The sequence below is a fragment of the Oncorhynchus masou genome, chromosome 25 (genome assembly GCF_036934945.1).
Source record: "Oncorhynchus masou masou isolate Uvic2021 chromosome 25, UVic_Omas_1.1, whole genome shotgun sequence".
Taxonomy (NCBI): Eukaryota; Metazoa; Chordata; class Actinopteri; order Salmoniformes; family Salmonidae; genus Oncorhynchus; species Oncorhynchus masou.
The window spans coordinates 35,506,666-35,516,856 of NC_088236.1; the positions used below are offsets into that span (position 1 = coordinate 35,506,666).

At 42.2% G+C, this 10,191-nt stretch overlaps 2 protein-coding genes across 3 annotated transcripts; one reads left to right on the forward strand and one right to left on the reverse strand.

Annotated features, from left to right (window-relative positions):
- The first annotated feature begins 24 nt into the window (after window positions 1–24).
- Window positions 25–2,008, forward strand: c25h12orf43 (chromosome 25 C12orf43 homolog). The gene is made up of 6 exons (XM_064937486.1): window positions 25–200; window positions 386–416; window positions 548–646; window positions 794–861; window positions 992–1,082; window positions 1,270–2,008. The coding sequence occupies exons 1-6, from the start codon at window positions 71–73 to the stop codon at window positions 1,649–1,651; spliced, it is 801 nt and encodes a 266-aa protein (XP_064793558.1). The 5' UTR covers window positions 25–70; the 3' UTR covers window positions 1,652–2,008.
- Window positions 1,962–9,452, reverse strand: hnf1a (HNF1 homeobox a). 2 transcript variants are annotated; one of them, XM_064937484.1, is made up of 10 exons: window positions 8,888–9,452; window positions 7,689–7,888; window positions 6,745–6,925; window positions 6,403–6,605; window positions 6,042–6,187; window positions 5,226–5,367; window positions 4,843–5,016; window positions 4,562–4,677; window positions 4,315–4,399; window positions 1,962–2,505 (listed from the first exon to the last, which is right to left on the reverse strand). In XM_064937484.1, the coding sequence occupies exons 1-10, from the start codon at window positions 9,184–9,186 to the stop codon at window positions 2,375–2,377; spliced, it is 1,677 nt and encodes a 558-aa protein (XP_064793556.1). In that variant the 5' UTR covers window positions 9,187–9,452; the 3' UTR covers window positions 1,962–2,374. The 2 variants fall into 2 exon arrangements, with proteins under 2 accessions (XP_064793556.1, XP_064793557.1); XM_064937485.1 differs by lacking the exon at window positions 1,962–2,505 and adding an exon at window positions 2,936–3,101.
- Window positions 9,453–10,191: the final 739 nt, after the last annotated feature.

Sequence of the window (10,191 nt, forward strand, 5' to 3'; positions counted from 1 at the left end):
ACATTTCTCCCCGAAAGACTTCATTACCCATATTGCATTGCTATGTAGCCGCAAATGTACTTGATCCAACATGTCAGCCCCCGTTGGAACGATGGTTGAAGACTCAAGCAGCGAAGATGAAAATCTGGAAAAGTTTAAGGAAGCAGCTTGGAGTTTTGGCACATATGGAATTAATGGTACACACAATACCAACACGGCAGGTAAATTCAGCCTAAATAACATTTTGCTTTAGCCACAGGATGTAACTTAGCTAGCTAATGCTAGTCAACAACAAACGTGGGGTGGGAGATAGATTTGCTCGCTGGCTAAAGATTTCACACACTAAACTATCTTACCCCAAAACAGCAGCAAAGTCTTAACAGTAATGTAACGACTGTTGTTTTAGATGGGGAAAGCAATGGGAAGTTATCCCGTCGGTAAGTTGTTATTTTTCTCTGAATGGCATGCTATCCCCTCAGTATTATGATTCACCATCATGCATAGAGGTTCTGCCTCACGTTTGGCTTCGCCAGAACAATAGTGTTTTATGTAATGCTATGGTCAACAGTGTGGCTGTATCTAAACATGAACATGATGGGAACGAGCTTCAGACGACTCCGGAGTTCCGTGCGCACGTTGCAAAGAAATTAGGTGCTATACTTGACAGGTACAGTATTTCGTCTTTGTCATGGGAAAATGTTAATGAAAGATCAGTTTTACTATTATAGCTACCTTTAACCTTTGCCTCGTGTTACCTCCACCGATCAACTTTTCAGTCGCCAACTTTAATCTAACTATGCAATTTGATATTCAGTTGCATTTCAGTGATATCTGCAGAAACAACAAAACCCTGCACACAGTCAACCAAATATGAAGATGAAGGTGAGGGTTTATCCAGAAATTATTTTACATTGAAACTAATGCAGTAGTTACGAACTGTATGATGTCAAATATGATGCGATATATAAATGCTGTGTGTGGTCTTGATCTTTTTTCTTGATTTTTTTGAAAGGTTTCCGGCTGTTCACCACATCTGTCCCAGGAGAGTTTACCATTGATCCCCCTCCTCCCCCTGTAAGGCGTAGGCCTGTCCCCAGCTCAAGGTGATGCTTGTTCTATGTAGGCCTGACCTTTTAACCTTTGGGATGTGTGAGGTGGTTTGATGTCACCTTCATAACTACTTTGGGAAGGAATCCTTACAGTAGCATTGCATGATTGAAGTATTCCTGTATCTCATATTGTAATACTACTGTAATAAACCGTAAGTTTGTTTCTGCAATTTTCTCCTAGTGACAGTGACAGTGAGCTGGAGATGAGACTGAGAGAGGCGGCAGTGTCAGTTACAGACCTCCTATCATCTGCTCTCCCCAGCGCAGTTACACCTTCTCTGCCGGAGTCCCTCAGCTCAGATAAATTGAAGAAGAAGAAGAAGAAGAAGAAATACAAGGTTCAGGAAGGAGAGGACAGTAATAACAGCCCTGTCCCAGAGAAAAATAAGAAAATGACAGTTCCTCGCGAGGTTGAGAACTGTGGAGAAGCCTCACCTTATACTAAAATGGAGGAGGACCAAAAGAGCCCCAAGGAAGATAGTCTACCGCTGAAGGTCAAGAAGAAGAAAAAGAAACAAAAAGGCACAGATGAAAGGGTGGAAGAGGAAGTAGAAAAGCACTGAGAGACTTCTGGACTCACTTGTTGTGATTTGGGATATTGGCAGTTCCATGCTTGTAAGAACTGTTAACCTGTTGTAGCTTGGGGTTCTTAGCATTCATTATTACATGGTCAGGTCATACACTGTTATTTTCTTTAAATAATCACTGCAATGTTGTACTACTTTATAGTTTGTTATTTTCTGGAATGGAATACATTCTTTCAGAAATGTGGAATACTGTAAGTCTCACCAGATATTTTATGACATTTTTTCTCTGCCCAAAACACAATCAGTGCTATGCCTTGTTTTGTAAAGAAAGCAGTTTACACTGATGTCAAGAATTCTGAGAGCATTTTTATTAAAACACTTTTCTATTGATAATATACATGTTTATTGTAAAACGGGGATCAATCGCTCAGCGTTCTCTGTTTGCATGGATTTAGATGTGGTTGTTTCTAATGGTTTATCTCTGACCTCAGATCAGCAGACTGACACTGAGTACAACATTCTTTAATAGTAAGGCTGCTAATTCAAGTGACGAGACTGATAACTGGCAGTGAGTCTGTCCTGGATTTATGTATCTAGCAGAATGAGTTCTAGTTTCTCTGGAAAATTTTACTGCAGAAGTAGCTTTGGAGAATTTGCATTACATCTCTATTACAGTTCTCTACTTACTGTAAAAACTATTTTGTTTCACCCACCCTCTACTCCCACTCGTTCACATTACACAGTGGTTATATTCTGTTGCTACTGTGCGGTAGAGACCATCTGTGCAGGAATGTAGGAGTTGATGTCTGCTGGCGAAGAGGAGAGGCGGTGAGGTGGATGAGTTTCACTAGACTGAGATGGAGGATACAGCTGTAAATTCCCAGAGGAAACTAAGAAAGACAGAAGGTAAGTTATTAATTTCCAGTTTCTCTACTGTCATTACAATTACATCCCTGCATTTATAGTGCCCTATTTTGACTGGAAACTAGAGAATACCATGGGTTATATTTACTAATATCTAGCTGTATTAAGATGACTTTGCAGTACAGTACCAGTTATAAGGTTGGACACACTTATTCATTCAAGATGTTTTCTTTATTTTTTTTATTTTTTTCTACATTGTAGAATGATATTGAAGACATCAAAACTATGAAATAACACATGGAATCATGTAGTAACCAAGAAGTGTTAAACAAATCAAAATAGATTTTAGATTCTTCAAAGTATCCACCCTTTGCCTTGACAGCTTTGCATTCTCTCAACCAGCTTCACGAGGTAGTCACCTGGAATGCTTTTCCAAAAGTCTTGAAGGAGTTCCCACATATGCTGATCACTTGTTGGCTGCTTTTCCTTCACTCTGCGGTTCAAATCATCTCAATGGCGTTGAGGTCGGGTGATTGTGGAGGCCAGGTCATTTGATGCAGCACTCCTCCTTCTTGGTAAAATAGCCCTTACACAGCCTGGAGGTGTGTTTTGGGTCATTGTCCTGTTGAAAAACAAATGATAGTCCCCCTAAGCGCAAACCAGATGGGATGGCGTATCACTGCAGAATGCTGTGGTAGCCATGCTGGTTAAGTGTGCTTTGAATTCTAAATACTAAATCACTGACATTGTCACCAGAAAAGCAACCCCACGCCATCACACCACCACCTCCATGCTTCACGGTGGGAACCACACATGCGGAGATCGTCCTTTCACCTACTCTGTGTCTCACAAAGACGGCAGTTGGAACCAAAAAATCTCAAATTTGGCCTCAGACCAACAGACAGATTTCCACCGGTCTAATGGCCCAAGCAAGTCTCTTCTTATTATTGGTGTCCTTTAGTAGTGGTTTCTTTGCAGGAATTCGACCATGAAGGCCTGATTCACAGTCAACTCTGAACAGTTGATGTTGAGATGTGTCTTTTACTTGAACTCTGAAGAATTTATTTGGGCTGCAATTTCTGAGGCTGGTAACTTTTTAATGAACTTATCCTCTGCAGCAGAGGTAACTCTGGATCTTCCTTTCCAGTGGTGGTCCTCATGAGAGCCAGTTTCATCATAGTGTTTGATGGTTTTTGCGACTGCACTTGAAGAAACTTTCAAAGTTCTTGACATTTTCTGGGTTGACTGACTTTCAAGTCTTAAAATAATGATGGTCTGTTGTTTCTCTTTGTTTATTTGAGCTGTTCTTGCCATAATATGGACTTGGTATTTTACCAAATAGGGCTTTCTTATATATACCACCCCTACCTTGTCACAACACAACTGATTGACTCAAACGCATTGAGAAGGTAAGAAATTCCACAAATTAACTTTTAACAAGGCACACCTGTTTAATTGAAATGCATTCCTGGTGACTACCTCATGAAGCTGGTTGAGAGAATGCCAAGCGTGTCGAAAGCTGTCATCAAGGCAAAGGGTGGCTACTTTGAAGAATCTCAAATAGAAAATAAATGTTTTGTTGAACACTTTTTTTTGGTTACTACATGATTGCATATATACTATTTAACGTTTTGATGACTTCACTATTATTCTACAATGTAGAAAATAGTAAAAATAAAGAAAAACCCTGGAATTGTGTCAACTTTTGACTGGTACTGTATGTGTTACACACTTAGTAGCTTTTTTAGATGTCTTCAGTCTCCCCTTTAGTGTAGTGTAAGAAACTGCATCTTTTGGGAAATAGTCTACACTTGGAGTAACATGATTCATCTTACTTGGCACAGGTGAAGGGGACTGCAGGTGTAGGGAGTCCTCTTGGATGGGTTGGTCTGTCTGCTCCTCAGGGTCTGTGGTCAGAATCTAACCAATGCAAAAGTCATTAGTAGATTCAACCCACATTAATACTACTACTGATCATTAGCTAGTGAGTCTAGACTTTTCTGTACCTGTATACTCAGACTTATGCAACTGATTATTAATGGCATCACTTTAATTTTAGGTGAATGTTTGGAATCACAGTACCTGTCTGACTGTGGTTAGACTGGTCAGTGTTCCAAGGCTGCTGCTGTCAGTGATGACCATTGCTTGGGACAGTAGGCTGGACGGAGGGTAGTGGGACATATCAGACTTGCTGTACACTGCAATGGAGAAATTGAGAGCAGGTGCATGGATACTTTATGAAACCCTCCTTAGTTTTAGCAGTTCTAGTTATATTAGGTTGCTCTCACTCATTCCTTGTTTCACATATTATATTTCTGTCAAAGGGCAAATGAAGGAGTAACATTCTGCCACTGTGGCCTTACTGTGACATGGAAGCTGTGTCATGGTTGCCATGAAAGGACTGTGGTGGCCCATGTGACTCTGGAACTGCTGTGTGAGTTGCTGCTGGGAAGTGGAATGAAGCTGCTGCTGGAAAGAGATTGGCTGAAGGGTGGTGAACCCGCCTCCCACGTTGTTGATGACAGGTACGGTTTGACCTGTTGAGCAACAGGCCAGGAAAACATGGACTAGGCTAGACTACTTTGTTAATGTCAGTTGGTTTTTATATCTGACAACTTTCTGATCATCACTGGAAAAAGGATAAGATATAATACAGTGGATATGTTTTGAAATTACCGTTTTAAAAATAACTATGCTCTGACTTAGAGCTGTTTGAGTGAAGGGGACTGTGTGTAGAATCAGTTACCTATGAGGAGAGAGGACTCTCCCAGACTCATGACGCTGGGCAGGGAGGTCATGATGAGTCCATGGTGGGGAGCAGGCGAGGAAGACAGACTGTGCAGTGATGTCAGGGTGCTGACTGGGGGCAAGGGGCCACCACCTGATACCTGAGATGGGGAAAGTTGGTGGCAGAACCACAGCCATGGATTCTTGTGAGGATTGAGATGCTTTGTATACCCAAAGGTTTATGATGACGTGAAGTAATCTATGATCTCACTAGTTTAATGTGATATGGCTTGGGATTTCACTGCATTACATGATGATATATGGTTAGCGACCTCATGGTCTTATATAACGATGTAATATGGTTTGTGATGTAATTTGCTTATTATGATGTAATATGGTTTGTGAAATAATTTGCTTATTATGGTTTGTGATCACACTGATGTGTTTTGCAGTTACTAATTAAATTTATTTTTTATTTTTAATTTTACCTTTATTTAACCAGGCAAGTCAGTTAAGAACAAATTCTTATTTTCAATGACGGCCTGGGAACAGTGGGTTAACTGCCTGTTCAGGGGCAGAACGACAGATTTGTACCTTGTCAGCTCGGGGGTTTGAACTCGCAACCTTCCGGTTACTAGTCCAACGCTCTAACCACTAGGCTACCCTGCCGCCCCAATAATCAATGTAATGTGATGATTGGGATTATGTGATCATAGTTGCTGATCTCTGGTTGACAATGAGTGACAATGAGAGGTTGTTTGCTCCTATCTCACTGGTTATAACAATGTGTGTCGAGGTGAGATATGGTGAATGATAATATGGTAGGTGATCTCACTGGTTTGTGATGGTGTGTTTCCAGGAGTGTGTGGCTGGGCTCCAGTTGAATGGGGCTGGCCAGGCGGCCCCCCAAGCCTCTGTCTCCATTGTGACCCCTCGATGACCCCAGATTGTCACATGTGATTTGCTGGCTATACTTCATGCCTGGAAGAGAGGAAGCCTGTTAGAATGAGTTAGGATCAGGTGTTTCCTGGGAGGAGGGAATGCTGCACCCTTTCAGTCTTGGCTCTGTTCCTCTGTATAAGGGCACTGAAAATAGTACATAAGCAACATCTGATGACAACACTAATGATGAATTATGCTCTTTGTGGATTAAATGAAATTATATTTTGATTCACTTTGGTGAGGGTGAGTGTTACCTTGCTCAGGGCTGTGTGAGAGTGTGTGGTTGGTGGAGCTTGCTGATTGGCTGTTGTAAGGCATATCAAGAGCCAGTTTATGGCGGAAGGCCTCCTCCTTGCGGCGGTTAGCGAACCAGTTGTACACTCGTACCTCTGTCACCAGGTTAGAGCCCAGGCCAGCCAGCTGGGACGGAGACACACCCCTCTGAAGACACTCAGCCCTGAGAGAGAGACAGAGAGGGCCCAGAGCAAGAGAAACCTATTTAAAGGGGGACACTCTAAAATGACAGGGGCAGTTCCTCCATTGCACTGGAACTGGGAACATTTCCTGTTTTAGCTGACCTCTCCCCTCTCTCTCACCTGTTACACTCCTCCACTAATCCCTCTCTCTCCTCTTTGCTTGGGTTCCTCTGTCGTTCATAGGCGTGGAAGAGGATTTGCTGGGAGGCGGGTCCCCATTTGAACCTGTTCCTACGTCCCTTCCTCACATCCTCTCCCTGCTCCTCTCCAGACCCAAGGGCATGCCTGGCATTAGTAAACTCTGCATGGGGTGGTCAGTGAAAGCATATTTGTAGACTTGTGATAAATGTCAATTGTATTGATATAGTATCCATATTGTTATATCAGTATTGTTAATTATTCAGACAGTATTGTTTTATCTTTAAAACAATAGGGCTAATTCACAGGAATCTGTTTTTATATTAGCGTTTGAGATCATTTGCAATGCAACGTGTGTGTGTGAGTGTAGGACATGCAGATTGTGTGTCTCTCTACACATGGAATGTGAAAGTGGACAGTATCATGTTACCTTACATGTCTATATTTGACTCACAGTGACCAGTGGGCCTCCATAGTTGTTTACAGTTGATAGACATATTGAATACTGTATCATGATGGATTTACCAGTCTAAGGATTGGGGTACAAGGGATTGTGATTTCGCTATCATTGGGAAAACACAGCAGGAGACCACACTTTCATTACATGATTGAAATGGAAAGTTTGCAAATGTCAAAACTATTTGAAACCTTTCCAGGAAGTGGATATAAGGAAGGACATAGAATGAGAAAGAAGAGTAAGAAAGATCCGTTGACATAATTGTTCTTCGCATCCTGAGATTCAGTCTTGTGTAAGAGCTCCCAATCCCCAGAACTGTATAGATTTATGGCAATGTATTGTGAATATTAATGAATGAGGTAGTCATGATTTGACCTATTATAAATGTTACACTTCAGAGTCCAGACTGTAATATCATACTGTAGTGCAGTAAAGGCAGGGTCAGCTCATCAGCTGGTCAAATACTCACGCTGGCTAATCTCGCCCTGCTTCCTGACGTACCAGCTGTACAAAGCAGCCCGTTTCTGGTTCTTCATGGGCGTGCCTTTGTTGAGGTGCTGGGAGAGATGGGACTGGTTGAGGCCTGTGGACTCGACCACCTCTCTCTGGGGGAGGTTATGCTGCTGCATGTAGCTCTTCACTAGTTTTGCCACGCGCCATGGATCCTCCCTATCACACACAGACACACACACACACAGACAAAACACATATGCAATAAGAGGGGGAGGGAGAGAGGGATGTTGACAATAAGAGATAAGGGGAAGCACAGCAGGGCAAAGTCCAGCTCTCTCTGGTCACTGGAATTAAAACCCATAAAGATATGGATAGCCTACTTGCTGCAACACAAACCTTGACGGCTAGCAATAGTACATAACATTTGTATTATGTATATTAACATACAAAAGCGTTATCTATGTTCGATGCATTTTATACTAAGGCATGGTTGGTTTCATGCTAGGTGTTGTAAAATGGCCAACTTTTAGCTAAATACAATGACCAGTTAAACCATAATCTTGAGATATATGTTGTAGTTTGAAATGTGGTGAAATGAATTGGGCTTTTCCAAATAGTAGTAAATATTCACTCAAGCTGTTCTAACACACAGACAAACATAGCACATTTCTGTTAATCTTAGCCCTTGCATGTAGTTCATTCATTAAATGGACAGAGAGACCTGATGGGGTGGGTAATTAGTAACCAGAAAAGGAGGAACCCTCCTTTAAATTCACCTCAGAGGCCAAGAGAGATCTCAGAGGGAGCAGGAGAACGAGGGAGGAAGGGGGAGAGGGGGACAATTTGAGAAAGACGAAGAAAGGGAGTAGAAAGGATGCTGCCAGGTAAAACCATCAATTGTTTGTCCTCTCTGGAACCTTTGCTTGGTCAGAAAACGACAGGAAAAGAAAGCAGAGAAGAAAAAGAATGGAGAACAGAATCAAGTAACCACCCTAACACGTATTTGTTTTAAAGATTTTTTTTTTTTACAAATGAGTTGGACATAATTTTTTTAAAGTGAGAATAATAGCGCAGCAAAGGGGTATGGCTATGTTGTTGTTGTTGTATGGGTTTGTGTATTAATATTTGAGGTTTTATAAAAGGAAGAGATTGATGTACTGTATATGTTGTTAAGGGGAGGATAGGGTGGATGGCAGACATTTGGGAGCTACTTACTGAAGCAGTTGGTCGACCAGAGCCCTCTGCCTGGCTGCCTCCTCTGGGGCTAGGGCCTCCAGCTCCTGGAATATGGGGGGTGGAAAATCCATTTCTCCCTCCTCCGAACTCTCGCCATCCCCCCTGTCCCCCTTCTCTGCTCCAGGGGTGACCCTCTCTCGCTCCAGTTCTCCCAGGGCATGGACCAGGACCTCCCGGGACAGTCCAGAGCCCAGCAGAGCCCAGATCAACTGCTCCTGGAGAGCAGACAGACGCCCAGGGCCGGGCCCTGCTTCTCCTTTCCTCTCCTCTCCCTCCATTACGCTTTATGCCTAATCTTTGCCTCACTAACACAGCACACAGACTACGCAGGCCACAGGTCACAAACACACACTCACGCACCAACACAGACACACTGCAGTCATGCGCTTACACAAAAAACAGAGCAATTGGCTTCTGGAATCATTGCATTTCTGTCCTTCAGTTTAGGAATAGAGAAAGTTTGCTTTCATTTTCCCCCCGTTTGATTTTTCTCCTCGTCTCGTTCCGTTCTGAGCTGAGCTGTCTGGTTTTAGCCCTCCACCTGCTGTTATGCTTTAAAAGGTATTTTTTTCCCTCCCCCTCCTCCCCATGCGCTTTCTGTGAACTTTGTCCTCATCTCCGTCCATCCCTAACAGTGAGCAAAGTGCAGTCAAACTATTAATGAAAATAAACTGCACATTCATACAGCCTCCTGTATAACACACAAATGCAATACATATGTGAGAGGTTACAAAAATAAGCAAACTGCATCTCAATACGCACATTAAAACCTAACATTTATTTTTCAATATATTCTAAACCGACACAATTCTCCATGACACTTATAGGCATTCGTTTTAGGATCCAAAAAGGATAACAGCAAAATGCATATTTTAGACTGCCTTGATGTAATTTATGGCTAGTATAACTATACTATTCTATTTAAAATAATTTGTAATGTAAAGGCCAAATGGAATGGATGTTGTAGTTTTACATTTATCATGAAAACATGATAGGTGTGTTTTTGAGAGGTTTGGAATGAATTGGACAGAGAAATTAAAAGTAACTGTTGTCCTGCACAGCACTAGAGGGCACTACTGCATCATTCTAGAAAGACGAGGTATGATAGAGGTAGCTTTTAGATTCCTGAGAACACCTGCTAGTGCACCACTGACTTTGGGTTCTGTTTCTCTCTGCTCGCTTGAATATGTCTGCTGTCCCTTGACAGTCACCTAACCTTTCCTCTGACCCTCTTCCTGGGTCTTTTTCTCCCCCAGGTAACCTAAACTAAGGTTGGGTTTTCA